Raw genomic sequence first — 14,258 nt, 5'->3', positions numbered from 1 at the left:
TTCTTTGGTGTGAAAATCAGTCACTGCATTAATTCTGGAACATGATGGAACGTTCAGATGGAGCACGAGTGGCAGATGCAGTAAAGACTGAGCAGTGAGGCCCCTTCATGTCCTGATTTCTTTCCAAAGGCAAGAACGCTACATTTATCACCTGTAAAATAAAGTTAGGTGGCAAACAGAAGAATACACACCCCAAGACACAGCGGGCACCTCACCTTCATTCTGACAAAGAATGACTGGTCTTCAGTCTCGACGAGGTAGAACAGGAAGGGACTCTTGCAGGCCTCTTTCACCACGTTCTTCAGCTTGATGTGCAGGCTGGTGCACAGGTCTGTGATCATGTCCTCGTAGGAAGCTGCCCGCGGGAGAGGGGAATACAGCTCTCGAGGGGTGGCTTCTCTACAAGCTGCACTTGACTCTTTTTCTGGAAAAATGACTGGGTTGCTATTCATCATCACCTTGTTGAATTCGGCATATTCATTGAGAATAAGTGAAATATCATTCCGGGAATCTTTCAAAGTGGTGTTGTATTTCAGTTTATTGAGGTGGAATGGAACAGTGTGATTCCTTTCGGAGTTTGTAAGATGATTTCCACCGCGGCAATCTCTCTCCTTCCAGAAGCAGGAACTGTCCAAACCGCTGTGCGTGTGGCCTCTCCTGCGCAGACTCTGCTGTCCAGGGTCTGAGAGAACCACCGTTACCACAAGGGGACTTCTGCTTCGGGACGCAGGGTGCGGAGCTGGGGTGTCAGATACTTTTGTCAGAGGGGGGGCTCCCGCAGCGATCTGGAGAGGGGGCTCCTTTGGAAAGACATTGGCGGAAGAGGCAGAATGGTGAGAATCTCTGTTCTTTACGATTTGTTTTAGCTTATGTGCAAAACGCAGATACTCCAGATCTAAAGTGTGCTGGGTAAGGCCACCTGCCACCTGCCAGGCGTCTGTCCAGGAGCCGAGCAAGCCACGCTTTGCCAGGAGACCGGGGTGCCTATTCAGGCTGTGCAAGGTTCTCGCGGTCTCTTTGAGCTCCTTAGTTATGGTGAAATTAGCATAAGTCCTGAGGATACCGTGGAGGTCTCGGATCTGGATGAAAGAGGGCACACACTGGTCTTCTTTCTTGAATCCCCCGAGCCTGTGCCTGGGAGGAAGGCCTGTCTCCAGCCCTGACGCCTGCCTGCAGTAGCCCCGCTCTTCATGGTCACTATTACTCAGGCTCAGGAAAGAGTCATACTCATCTTTTGAAGCATCTTCTTTCTTGGTGTGACTACATGGCACAGTGCAGGAACCCCCCACCTCTGATTTGGGATTTCTACACTCACCACAAGAGTCTTGATCTGACTCTCCGGAAAGTGGCTCGTAACAGATGTCAGAATTCACACTGATATCCACATCTCCGCTCAGGGTCCTCAAGTCCTCCTTTGCTCTGAGCCCCTCACCAGAACCCTTACTTGCCATCTGCTCTTCAGAGACCCCACAAATAAAAGGGGCGTAAGACTGGGGAACAAAGGAAGCACAAGGCCCTCTACTGGTATTTGCACTAGTGACTGCTGTTTTATGGTAAGAATCAGTATGTAAACGTGGGGGAGAAAGCCCGGCATTCAGCACATCTTTTGTTTCAGACACTGACCCGTCTTGCAGCACGTCAATTGTTTTTGGTCCGTCTTCTTCTGGAGATGTGGTGTTCCGCTGAGGGCCCACACCTCCTAGATCTGTGACTTTTTCACGGAACTTGGCCTTAGGGTCACTATTCTTAAGCAAACTGGCCATTCTGACTACGGCTATTTCCTGAGTTTGAAAGCCCATCTCTACGTTTGTGGGTGTTGAACAGTGCGGGAAGGCAGCAGCGCCACGTGAGGGAAAGGCAAGTCTGGGGAGCTCCGAGTGCCTGTCTGTCTGTGTGGTATCAGCTCCGCCAAAGGAACCGGAGCTCGAGGACCGGGCGTGGATGGAAATGCCTTCATCTGTCTTCAAATCGCTGCTAAAGAGATTCCCCCCCTCCATGCTTTTAGAGCCCGTCTCCTGTTTCAGCGACACATTTGCTACAGCACTTGGAGCGGCTGCAGAAACAGGTGTGTCAGCTGAAGACTTACTTTCAATCATCTTTCTAGGGCTAAATGGAGGCTCCCAGGTCTCCAAGACCATATGACTGAAGTCCGAATTCCTGTTCTGTATGCTAAGCGGCTGCAGTGGATTTCCTGATGTTACCAATTTTTCTGGAGAAAGCTTGAAGTCATCTCCATATTGGGCAGCTGAGGGAGGCTGGCTCAAGCCCGTATCATAGCACGGCACCTTTTCTGAGCAAGAGAAACCCTCACTGTGCTCCCCTGGGACGACTTCCTCAGCTGCCCTACTAGGAAGGCTCAAACAGCCATCTTTTCTTCCTGGGTGAGGCAGCCCGGCAGAAAGCCGCATCGGTTGTACTCCCAATAAGCTACCTCGTTCCACTGGACAGGCAGGACTGACAAAAGGGTCTTCTTTCTCTGTGACGGCTGAATCTCCTGACTCGACCTGGGAGAATCTGTCACTTTTCTCACACCGTGTATCAGCAAGTTTTAAACTACACAGAGACACAGCTTGACAAGGCTGCGTTCCTTCAACTGGCACTTGGGGGTCAGGACTAGAAGCCGGTGACACTTCTTCAATCAATGAACCGAAGGGAAAGTCTGAGGGGACATTAACCTCCTCTGCAATCTCAAGAGCACATGTTTCTTTGGAAAGTATTAAAGTGACTGTTTGTAAATTATCACCCTTTCTCTCATTTTCTAATGATTTCAAGGACACTGCAGGATACATGGATGTACAGTTAGCAGAATTCACTTCTCTGTTTTCTATGAAGGTCACCTCTTCTGGCTCGATTACTTCGTCAGTCACGTCAGGAAGTTCTGCATTTGATGCCGAGGCCTCCTGCCGCAGCTCCAGTCCTCCAGCCGGCATTTCTTCTCTGGGGCTCGTTGGTGGTGATATCGTGAGCGTGAGGTCAATGTCGGAATCCTCCTCTGAGAATTCTAGGCTGGCCTCCTCTCTATTCAGAGAGACACTGCTTGGTTGGGTAAATGCTGAATTAAAAGACTCAAAACTCCCATTTTCACTCTGGAGGCCATTCTTGTTATCTGTCAGTTCTGAGGTGCTATCGACTGTATTACCCGTCGATGGAATGTAGTCATGTGAAAAACCTTTCTCCAAAGTGGCAGAGGCTGGTGCCACAACCACCTCTTCAACCTGGGACGGCTCGACGATCTCTTCTGAAGATATGCCAAAGAGACTCGGAGTCTGCAAGAAAAATTCTTGAGAAACTTTCATTTCTTCTTTGGGTAATGAATAATTAGAACTTCTAACTAACGACAGTGCCTCTGTTACCAGTGAATTCTCAGATGGCGACGACAAGCCTGCAACAGGAGTCTCTTTCCGTAGTGAACACACTTCTTTGGCAAGTGTCTCCCCACTGACAGAGGCGGCGCACAGATGCTTAGTGCCGTTCTGTCTGGAAACTGCTAAAGAGGCAACGTCCCTAAGGCCTTTTGTTTGTGCTTTTTCAAATGCAGACACAGGATGTCTAAGACTTGTAGCAGGTGGTACCTGTTTAATCGACTCCGTATTGAAGGCTGTAGGTTGGTCGGTTCTATTTATGACTTCTGTCTGTACCGGTACATAGCTATTTTTTTCAAAAGTAAAAGAAACTGGTTCCAGATTAACCATCACATATCCCGTATCATCCTTCCTCTCCAAAGAAGGCTGACGTTCCTGGTTTATGGGGCTGCCATTCTGGACATGGGCCTGTAAGATATCGGTTTTTGTTTGCACTGTTGCATGAAAACTATCAGCTTTGCTTTCCAGGGCTCTGTACACAGACTTCTGACAAATCACCGACTGACTGCTGATCCCTTCGTAAGTCGTGGTGAGTGGGGCTTGTGTGACAGTATCATCAGAAGTCACCCTTTTGCTCTCATGTGGCTCAAGGGCTTTATCTTCGTCAGGAATAGATGGCCTGTTAGTTTGGGTACTTCCAATACTAGAAAGCACGAGATTAGAAGTCTCTAGTTTATCTGATGAATCTTCTTTGGCTTTCTCCCCAGTTACCTAAAATGACAAGAGCAAACACAAAAAACGAGAATCAAATGGATGCTTTTCCATTTTGCATCTGGGGAAGAAGGAAATGACAGATGATTGATTCCAATTTGTTCTTTTTGTTTTTTTGGATCTTCCACTCTTTCAGAATGTCACAGGGTAGAGACCATGCAAACTGCTCCCTTTATAGGTAGACTTACCACAGCCCCAAACAGGATTTTTTTCTTTAAATATACACACCAATGATAGCTCCAAACCTTTAACTGCACAGCCTTTTTTTAAACTGACTTCTGGGAAAGTAAGTGGCCAGACTGGTGACAGTGTGGAGACGTGACAATGCAGCCTGTGTGCTAAACAGCAGCACTTACCTCAGAAATGCAGCAGGGAAAAAAGTACTCAATTTGAAGTGTTTTTAGTAAGATTAAAAGGTAGTTTCTAAAGCAAAAAATAACGTATTTTAAACACCAGCCTTCAATGAGCCTATAAAATACACAGTCATCTGGAACTTTCCCAGGAGGAAACAATAAAATTATGCTCTCCTGTATTAAGAATATCCCAATTAGGATGTGAGGGCGATCTGGCTGCGACATCTGTCACCCCACTGATCGCCAGGGTTGATTCGGCTGATCTGGTTGGCTAGGCGGGTGTCCCCTTCCTCCCTCACTGCTCCACGTGCGTCCTTCCCGAAGCTGCGCGCTCGGTCGAAGAGGAGGACCTTCCCCGCTAGAGGAGGACCGTTCCTCGGTCAAGGGTATACGAGTAGCTGCGCTCCCCTGCTAGAACCTCCAAACAAGCTCTCAAGAATATCCCAATTAGCAGTTTTCCCAAGGTGTCAATCTCTGTTCTGGTAAATAAAGATCCCTGACCCCTTAGCTACCTTCTTCGCTTGTAACTGGAGATGAGCTCTCATAAGAGTACCTCCTATTCAACAGAACAAGAGGGGGCGCCTGGGGGGGGGGGGTCAGTCGGTTAAGCGTCCAACTTCAGCTCAGGTCATGATTTCGCGGTTTGTGAGTTTGAGCCCTGCGTCGGGCTCTGTGCTGACAGCTCAAGAGCCTGGAGCCTGCTTGGGATTCTGTGTCTCCCTCCTCTCTGCCCCTCCCCTGCTCATCATGCTCTGTCTCTCTCAAAAATGAATAAATGTTAAAAAAAAAAAAATTAACAGAACAAGAGAAAACACTACACAGTTTGCATCAACAAAGGGACTGCTTTAAATAGCAGCAGGAAGGCCTTAGGTTAAACATTAGCAGAATACCTCTGGACAATTTTGAAGACTTCATCAACAGGTTGTTTTGTTTTGCTTAAAGGTTGAAGCATGGTCTTGCCCAGAATATGGTACAGCAGACTAGTCACAGCTGACCACAAGCCTGTAATCTTTGGAATACTATATCGCATATTTCCTGCCACATCCTGAGGTGATCGTGCGGGAAGTCACAACCTGTGTTTTAAATCTTGTTAAAAAGATTTCCTGTCTTAACCAAAGAGAGATACTGACCCACAGAAATGGCAAGGTGGAGCTGAGTCTCAGAGTTTCAAGAGGACATTACTGGCCAGACACAAAGCACACAAGCCTTGATGGTAAGAGTCATTCTGAAAACTTTCCCGTGACCCTTCAATCATGCTGTGGCTGGTAAGGTTTGGCCAGAGTCTCAAATTACAACATGCCCACGGGCTTAGTGAAACACAATTGCAATCATTTCCCTACGTTTATATTGGTTTCTAATGCCTAAGGCATAGCCAAGTTCGGCCAAGTGTGGAGTCAGGCAGGGGACGGCAGGAGTGTGTGCAACTGTAAAGTAGAAGTGGGGTAGCCAAGAAGATGATGAAAAAAATCTTTGTAGCTACAGAAATTGGCAGGCATCATTAATTTTAATGCTCTTTCTACTTCTTAATAGTCTATTGCATGGAAAAAAAAAATCATTCCTAGAGTTAGTAATGACGAAAGCTGATTACAGGTTACCACAAAAAAACTACTTTATTAGGCAGTAATCCAAGGCTTTCTAAGTTTATCTTCTCATTCTAAGGTAGAGATTCTATTTTTTTTTAATAGAAAAATTTTAAAAGTTTATTATTTTGAGAGAGCGAGTAAGTGGGGGAGGGGCAGAGGGTGAGGGAGAGAATCCCAAGCAGTCTCTGTGCTAAAGCATGGAGCCTGGAGCGTGGTTTGATCTCATGAGCCACGAGATCATGACTGGAGCCAAAATCAAGAGTCAGACGCTTCCAGATGGAACTAGAGGGTATTAAGCTGAGTGAAATTAGTCAGTTAGAGAAAGACAAATATCTTATGACTTCCCTCATATGAAGAATTTAAGATACAAAACAGATGAACATAAGGGAAGGGAAGCAAAAATAATATAAAAACAATGAGGGGGACAAAACATAAGAGCCTCTTAAATAGAACTGAGAGTTGCTGGAGGGGTTGAGGGTCAAGGGATGGGCTAAATGGGTGAGGGCAGTTAAGGAAGACACTTGTTGGGATGAAAGTTGTTGGATAATGGGGTGTGATAAATAGGGGATGAATCACTGGAATCTACTCCCAAAATTATTTATTGCACTACATGCTAACTAATTTGGATGTAAATTAAAAAATATAAATAAATAAAATTTTAAAAGAGTCAGATGCTTCTTCTCTCAAAATAAATAAATAAACTTTAAAAAGGGCGGGGGGGAGCGCGCACCTGGGCGGCTCAGTCAGTTAAGCATCCAACTCTTGACCTGGGCTTAGGTCGTGGGCTCATGGTTTTGTGAGTTCGAGCCCCACATTGGGCTCTGTGCTGACAATGCAAAGCCTGTTTTGGATTCTCACTCTCCTCTCTCTGCCCCACCCCTGCTCTCAAAAATAAATTAAAAAAAAAAAAAAAGTTAAGACACTTAACTGAGCCACCCAGGCACACCTTAGGTAGAAATTCTTAACTGGGTTTTATGTGTCTCTTTGAGAATCAGATGAAATTTATAAAACCCATCCTTGGGGAAAAAAACAAATCCCGCATATGAGTGTATGCACATACACATAAACACATATGTACGTACACACGTGCACACAGCATATGAGAAGTATCTAGACGCCTAGCTTTGAATCAAGGCTTAACAATTTACTGTGTGACTTTGGGCAACTGGCACACTTCTCTGTGCCTTAGTTTCCTCCTCTGGAAGATGGGGTGGAGTGGTCCTTACCTCACGGGGCTGCAGGAAAATGAGCTAATGTGAGCTAAAGGCTTATTAGACCGCTACCTCGCCCGTAGCCATTTCGATGACAGGAGCACCTGGAGACACAGGCTCTCCGAGTCTCCCTGGATGCACAAATCCCCAAGTAACCCCAGATACGGACACGCTGCCTGCTCGGTGTTAAGACAGGCACTGTAGGTGCCCAAACGTGTGCAAAATTATTCTGGAATAGACCGAGGTCGAAAACTTAAAAGGGCATATATTTTGTGAAGCCATTTACTTAGAATTTTGCTGCAACTTGTTTACTTGCCCCAGTTAACACATGACCTCTGGCCTTGTGGGGCGTCAGTGGAGAACAGTGGGATGAATCACAGTGTATTTTCCTTATCTGCAAACAGTTACTGACAGACCCACGGGGAAGTGGCATCACATATACGGTGCCAGCATTTGTTTTCCAGAATGATCTTTAACATATTTCATTTCAGTTTAAGGCTTTTCAAAGATCTCTAACATTTATTATTGCATCTGGTCCTTCAAAACTTCTAAGACAGAACAGATATTACCCATTTTAAAAGATGAGAGAGTATGCTGGGAGAAAACCAGTAATTTGTCCCAAACTATATAACTAAAAAGTGCCACAATCACAGCTGCCCTGAGCCACCTGGCCCCCTGAGCCACCTGGCGCCCTCACCCATCTGGCCCCCTGGCCCATCTGGCCTCCATGGTCTTTTTTCCACTTCTGCTTCTTCAATCAGGAAGCAGACAAGCCCCACCTGCAGACAATCTAGAGCAGTACTTCTGGAAACTAAGTGTCTGGCTTATTAATCCTTTACACAGACAATGCACCTTCTTACAAGAAACCAATGAGATGTCTTGAATGTGATTTTACATATTGAGAGAAAAACGAAGTTTCTTCAAAAATGACATCAGCACATACCTTATTATTACAATAATAGATGAGATTCTGGCTTTCTGGGCCATCTGGAAGACCCTCTGCTGTAAAAGTCTCTTTCTGTTCATCTCGTACCCAGAGCTTCAAGCCTCTTGTAGATGGTGGTTTAGGTTTAATGAAGGGAAGCAAGGAGTCGGTGTCTGGGAAGGACACGTCGGCAGCAGGACCTCTGGGAGATTCATTCGTCTCCAACAAAGGGTCTGCAGGACACCTCTCCACGCCGGAGGCCTCCTCAAGTTCACTGAATTCCAACGATTCTAATGTGCTATTTAGAGACACATATTTTGCAGGGTTCCTGTGCTCCACCACTTTTCGAGATGACCGCATAACTTTGTTCTGACCACTATAAAACAGAGCTACCCACATGTGAAGTAAAAGCTTCACTTCTTCCACGTTATCAGGCAAGTCAGTGTTCCAGGGCCTGCGATTTTAAGGAAAAAACATGTAAAAAGTCATCAAAAATGGTGATTTTAGTTACTGTCTTATCTATATAAGTGCCTTCATTTGAATCTTAGTTTTAAATCTGTTCATTTTTATTTTAAAAATACACAGATATCAAACACTCAGATAAGATAAAAATGAAGCTGACTGAACAAATAGTTACAGTGGATCTGACCCATTCATTTTATAGAGGAAGAAAAGGGAACTGAAAATCGGAGCTCTGAAAAGTGACGTCTTCAGATATCACAGAAGCCTTAAGCAGAACCACGACTGGAACAGAGGTCTCCAGACTCCCAGTCTAAGACTTCTCTTTCATACCACTCCAACTCTTTGGACACAATATACCCATTGCGTGAAGAATGGCGCCAGCAACTACCCCAATCCTCATCTAGCAGAAGTCTGGCCAACACATTCCTATTTTTGTGTTTCTCTTCTAATACTTGGGAAAGTCTGGAGGTTAAAATTCTCTGTGGGCAATTCAGCAGAACGACACTATTTTTAGATTATATTCCAGAAACTCTCCTGAAACCGAAAGAGGAGAAAACACTTCTGGCCATTTGCCCGGCAGGATGAAGGCTAAGAAGCACCTCTCATGAGTAGATGGGAACGTTAAGTGTATGCTCCTACGGAATGTGAGCTCGAATGTGAGCTCGTAACCAGAGCAGGGAAACAAGTCTGATACAGTTTAGTTGCTCACATGTGAAATATTCCATTAATAGGAAGCTGAGTGCCATTTCATACAGCTAATGGTCCTCACAACTAGCAACCAGCACCATTTATTAGTACGTGTCAGTCAATGTGCGAAACCTTAATGTATGTAACAATCTGGCTTGCAGCCACCACTAACATTAAATACTTAAAAGCACTGCCCACGGGCTGCCACTGATGCTCCCCTACCCCAACTGGAAATTCGTCAGAAATGCAGACTCTTGGACTGCACCCCAGAGACTGGAGTCCAACTCTGCACCCTGGTGAGACCCCTAGTGGAGTCATGTACAGAATAAAGACTGACACACGCTGTCCCAAAGAACAGGAACCCCCAGGTCCCAGAAGCTAATTGGTAAATCGGAGAGCCTAGATTAAAACCTAGGTTAGTCTATACTCCAAAGCCTGTGCTTTCAGCTGCTCTGTTACTGCCTGATGCTCTACCCCTTAGATTGACAGAACCACCCCATGTAAAATTGCTCACTCAGAACCTGACCAACCTAATAAGCTAGAAGTAATTCTTTGAAACATTTCTTATGGGATTGTCTTTAAAGCATTATTTCTATAATATCTCACTATTTTACATTAAGATATCATCGAAATACTGTAATTCAAAGACCACAGAGGCTTATGTGGGAGCATCTTAAAATGGGAAGCTGCTCACAGGGCTGAAGTTAGCTTGTAAAAGGGCTCCACGTGACCACCAACAGTGGCAAAACCAGCCCCATTTTCTTAACTGGCAGTAAACACAACTGCCTGATATTCCTAAGTTACTGGACTTACACACAGTACCATTCTTTCTCTTTCCCCAAAGTCTGGCACAAGTATCCCTTCCCTCAATGTTGATCTCAACATCAAAGTTACGTCCATTTTCATCGAGTGTCACTCCCACTTACCCATGCAGCGCTCTTACTACAGTTTTCTCCAGCGGGTTGTTGGTGTATTTGCTGTCTAGGCTGAATACATACTCTGTTTCACATTGGAATGTGACCTTGACGGAGCCGTCACAGCTGAGCACAGTGTGAGAGCCCTGGAAGTCTTTGGGGTCGGAGGACACTGGTTGGCTCCTGCACTTGGGTGGCGGGTCCTCCGACAGATTCTGCAGAGAGGAGGTGCTCTGCTGATGCCGGAAAGGCATGACTTTCCCCACGGGGGTCCCTGCCTCAGGGCCTTTGGTGCCATTCTTGGCGAAGGCAGGGCTTGGGACTCCTCTCTGCTGCAGATGCTGGGCATAGGAATGTTCCACGGCAACGGAAGTGCTCTGGCTTGCCTCAGAAGTTTCTAGTGTCTCCTCAGGAAGTGCTGGTGAGGCTCCCACAGGGACCTCGCTGCCAAGAGCTCTCTCTTCCTCTTGGCTGACAGCAGAGTCTGAAGTTGGAGGACTCTTCCTCTCAGAGGAGGGTTTCGGGAACAGTCCGCCTTTATGACTTTTAACTCCTCTGTGATATTCATGATCAGATGTACCGTGCAGAGAATGTTCTTTAGAAAACAAAGCATCATCTTGTGGCAATTCGGAGGAGCAGGGGAAGCTTCTGGGCTCGGGTGGCGGTGTAGCAGAAGTAACAGCACTTAACGCTAGGTCAGCTAACATATTTAGGGCCTGAGAGTCGCAGTTGACAATGGAGTTTTCAGGCAGATCTTTCTGAGCCACTGAGATGCTTTCTGGCTGAGCTGCATTTATGCCAACATCCTCTTGACCAACTGACGAGTTTTCCGATTGAAGCTGTGAACCAGTTTCTTCTTTTGCTTCAGCATAAAAGAAAAAGACATATAACATTTGATTTCTATATATTTTAATTCTCTGCTCTATTATTATGATTTAGTGAAAATCAATGATTAGTCAATATATTCAAGAAAAACCTCTAGATAGGTTACACAGATTATATATTAAAATTTTACTGTCAGACAGGTTTCTTCCAACTATCAGTTCTATTGTAACACATTTACCACAAGAACAAGTCTTAAGGAATGTGCATACTGATTTAAAAAGAAATCACCTTTCAGAAACATTACATACCAATCGACACACAAGGCATACCACTTAGCTGAAGAAATACGCAGAGGAAAAAGAACAAGAATAAAAAAGAGAACAAGAGTCCTGCCCTCGAGAGCTTACAATCTAGCGAGAAGACTTTCTAAATTTGAAGTGTATATTATAGTATGTTAGCATACTTTTAGAAATCACTTCCCTTAACAAGTGCTTCATTAGAGAAATCACGTAAGTTCAAACTAGAGATGACTTAAAAAAAAAAGTATTTATTTATTTTGAAAGAGCAAGAAAGAGGGAGGTAGGGAGAGAGAGCGTGTGAGCGGGACAGAGGCAGAGAGAGAGAATTCCAACGAAGCCTGGTGCAGTCAGTAGAGTCTGATGCAGGGCTCAATCAAATGAACCTTGAGATCATGACCTGAGCCTAAACCAAAAGTCGGACACTTAACCGACTGATCCAACAGGTGCCCCAAACTAGGGACGACTTCGAATCATATTGATGTTTAATTATAATATGTACTGATATAAATAAAAAAAAACAGGAAAGTCATAAGCGTATTCATTCAAAATCACCAATTTTATCACCTTTTAAAACTTTAATTTCTGCACTGAAAACATTTCCTCTCTGTCTGCATGTCTGCAAATCTCCTTGTCTGATAATCACATCTACCCATTTGCCTTTAACCAGAAAACCGACCGTCTACAGCGGTTTCCATGTATTCACAGGGTATTAATTCAGCCTTCTTATGTGGTTGCCCCAAAGGACAAAGTTCACAACAACGCTAGGGAGTGATTCCCTGCGGCAGCTGCAGGGATAAGAAAGCCATGTGCTCTTCTTCATAATGGCAGCAGCAGGTCTGAAATGAATTACTGACCTGCCTGCAAAGGCCAATGATTAATCTGTTTTTTAAAATGTTTTATTTATTTAGACAAAGTGCAAGCAGGGGAGGGGCAAAGAGAGGGGAACAGAGGATCTGACGCAGACTGTGCGGACAGCAGCGAGCCTGATGTGGGGCTTGAACCCACGAAGTGCGAGATCATGACCTGAGCTGAAGCTGGACGCTCGACTGACTGAGCCACCCAGGAGACCCATAACCAATCCATTTAAAGAGAAGAAAATGCTGGCCTGTGAGGTCATCAAACAGAATGAGAAGGGTTTGTGTGTACAGTGGGAAGGATAAAAATAAAAACCACTGTCCATTTTTTATGTAAAATAGCAAAACCCAAGGGGATCCGGTGGAAGAAAATGACCCAAAAGCAGAGAATCATCTCATTAACCCCATGGATATACTGGAAACATGAAATCCATTTTGTGACCTGATGCGTTTATTCATACTAATTTCATCCTATCTTTGCTAATATTATAGGACATCAGTTAAGAGTAAGGCCTGATACAAGGAACACTGTACCAAAGTTAAGAAAAAGGATTCAGTTTAAGAAATATGTATAGTCTCAGGTAAATCATTTGATTACTGACTTGTTAGATGTTCTCAATCAAATACAGAATACTGATAATATCTTTTAAGAAATGCAAATAACACCAAATGAAATATATACTAAAGAGTTCAATAAATAAAAATTATATTAAAAACTTAAAAAAAGGGCAAAAAAGCATTAGTTTCAGTAACAAAATGAGCCTTCTTAAATTCTGATACTTCAAGCAAAAGACATGAAACCAATGAGTATAGGTGATCAAGAAACAAAAGAAAGTAAAATAAATAAAAGATTATTTTAAAGGTGGTAATCTTAAAATTTTACCTTGGGATGTGGCTATACAATATAAATATGGACATTTACAATGCAAATCAGCCTGTTTTCAACTACATGTTTTAAAAACTTTTCGTTTCCTGGGCTCACTTTTCTGCCAATACCCAACTGTATTCCTCCCACTAATTGATCAGTCTACAAATATCTGAGAGCCAATGTGGCACAAATAATCCAAATGACACAGTTAAGCATACAAGGGATTTATATACCTGTCTATGCTCATAATGTTTATAAATTCATTGGAAAGACAAGAACAAGACACATCAAATGATTAGAAAACAGTATGAATTTGATTCCACAATGTTCTCAAAAACTCAGAAGCAAAGGAAAGAAAACTCAGTTAAGCTCAGAGCAGCAGGGAAGGCCTCACAGTGTAGGCAGGACCTAGCAGAGTAGATCTGGCCTGGCACAGGGGAATGGCACACGAGCAGAAATCAGTGTGACGTGTCAGGGGTGCCTGGGTACTGGCGGGGCAGGGACATGCCAAGAAACAGTGGAGGGAAGTATGGAAGGGTGGGAGACGGCCTCGTGATGAGTGCTTAGGAGATGAGCAGAGTTTATATGTGGTGTGTATGGGTGTCAAAACGGCAACACTGGGTGTTAGAATGATATGACGAGCTTTTAAAGATTCTTCACTCAGTTAAAAAAAAAAAAAATCCCAAAAACAAAAAAAACCCTTCAGTCATAAAACTATCACAGAAACTCAGGAAAAAAACAAACTTATCCAGAATACCTTCACCTCAACAAAACAGTATCTTCTGAGGTCCCACTGACTCTGAGGTTTTTTAAAAATCTACAACTAGATGAGGGAGAATGCAGAACCAGGAGAGGAGGCAGAGGACTGATAGGAACCCAAAGGCATGAAGAAATCAACTCTGTGTGAAACCAAGGGCACGACATGCATGCGCTGAACAGGACTCGGTTGGGAACACGAAGGAACGTCACACTTTGTGGAGGCAGCAGCACGCCACGTGCAGATAGGGACGTGGTGCGTGGGCATGACGGGTATTCGGAGGCAAGGCCTCTGGGCCCATGGGGCCTTCTGTAACGGAGGCCGCAGCCAGCAGCTGGAGCTGTGGAACCAGCACAGCTGGCAGTTGGTTCACAGAACTAAACTATGTCATTCACGTAAACAGAACTAGAAAAGTAAAGCTGATTTTAAAATTAATTTAATGCCTTT

General features: G+C 44.5%; 1 protein-coding gene across 1 annotated transcript in view; it reads right to left on the bottom strand.

The window, feature by feature from the left end:
* TASOR2 (transcription activation suppressor family member 2) overlaps nucleotides 1–14,258 on the bottom strand; it is a 110,496-nt gene that overhangs the window by 12,656 nt on the left and 83,582 nt on the right. Inside the window, exons 20-22 of the mRNA XM_039240397.1 lie at nucleotides 10,221–11,070; nucleotides 8,164–8,599; nucleotides 216–4,073 (exon numbers count right to left, since the gene is read on the bottom strand). Of these exons, the coding sequence (XP_039096328.1) occupies nucleotides 216–4,073; nucleotides 8,164–8,599; nucleotides 10,221–11,070 (5,144 nt within the window). The remainder of the gene's footprint in view (nucleotides 1–215; nucleotides 4,074–8,163; nucleotides 8,600–10,220; nucleotides 11,071–14,258) is intronic.

This window comes from Hyaena hyaena, unplaced genomic scaffold (genome assembly GCF_003009895.1).
Source record: "Hyaena hyaena isolate Hyena2069 unplaced genomic scaffold, ASM300989v1 scaffold_174, whole genome shotgun sequence".
Classification (NCBI taxonomy): Eukaryota; Metazoa; Chordata; class Mammalia; order Carnivora; family Hyaenidae; genus Hyaena; species Hyaena hyaena.
This window is presented reverse-complemented; position numbering and strand designations above follow the sequence as displayed.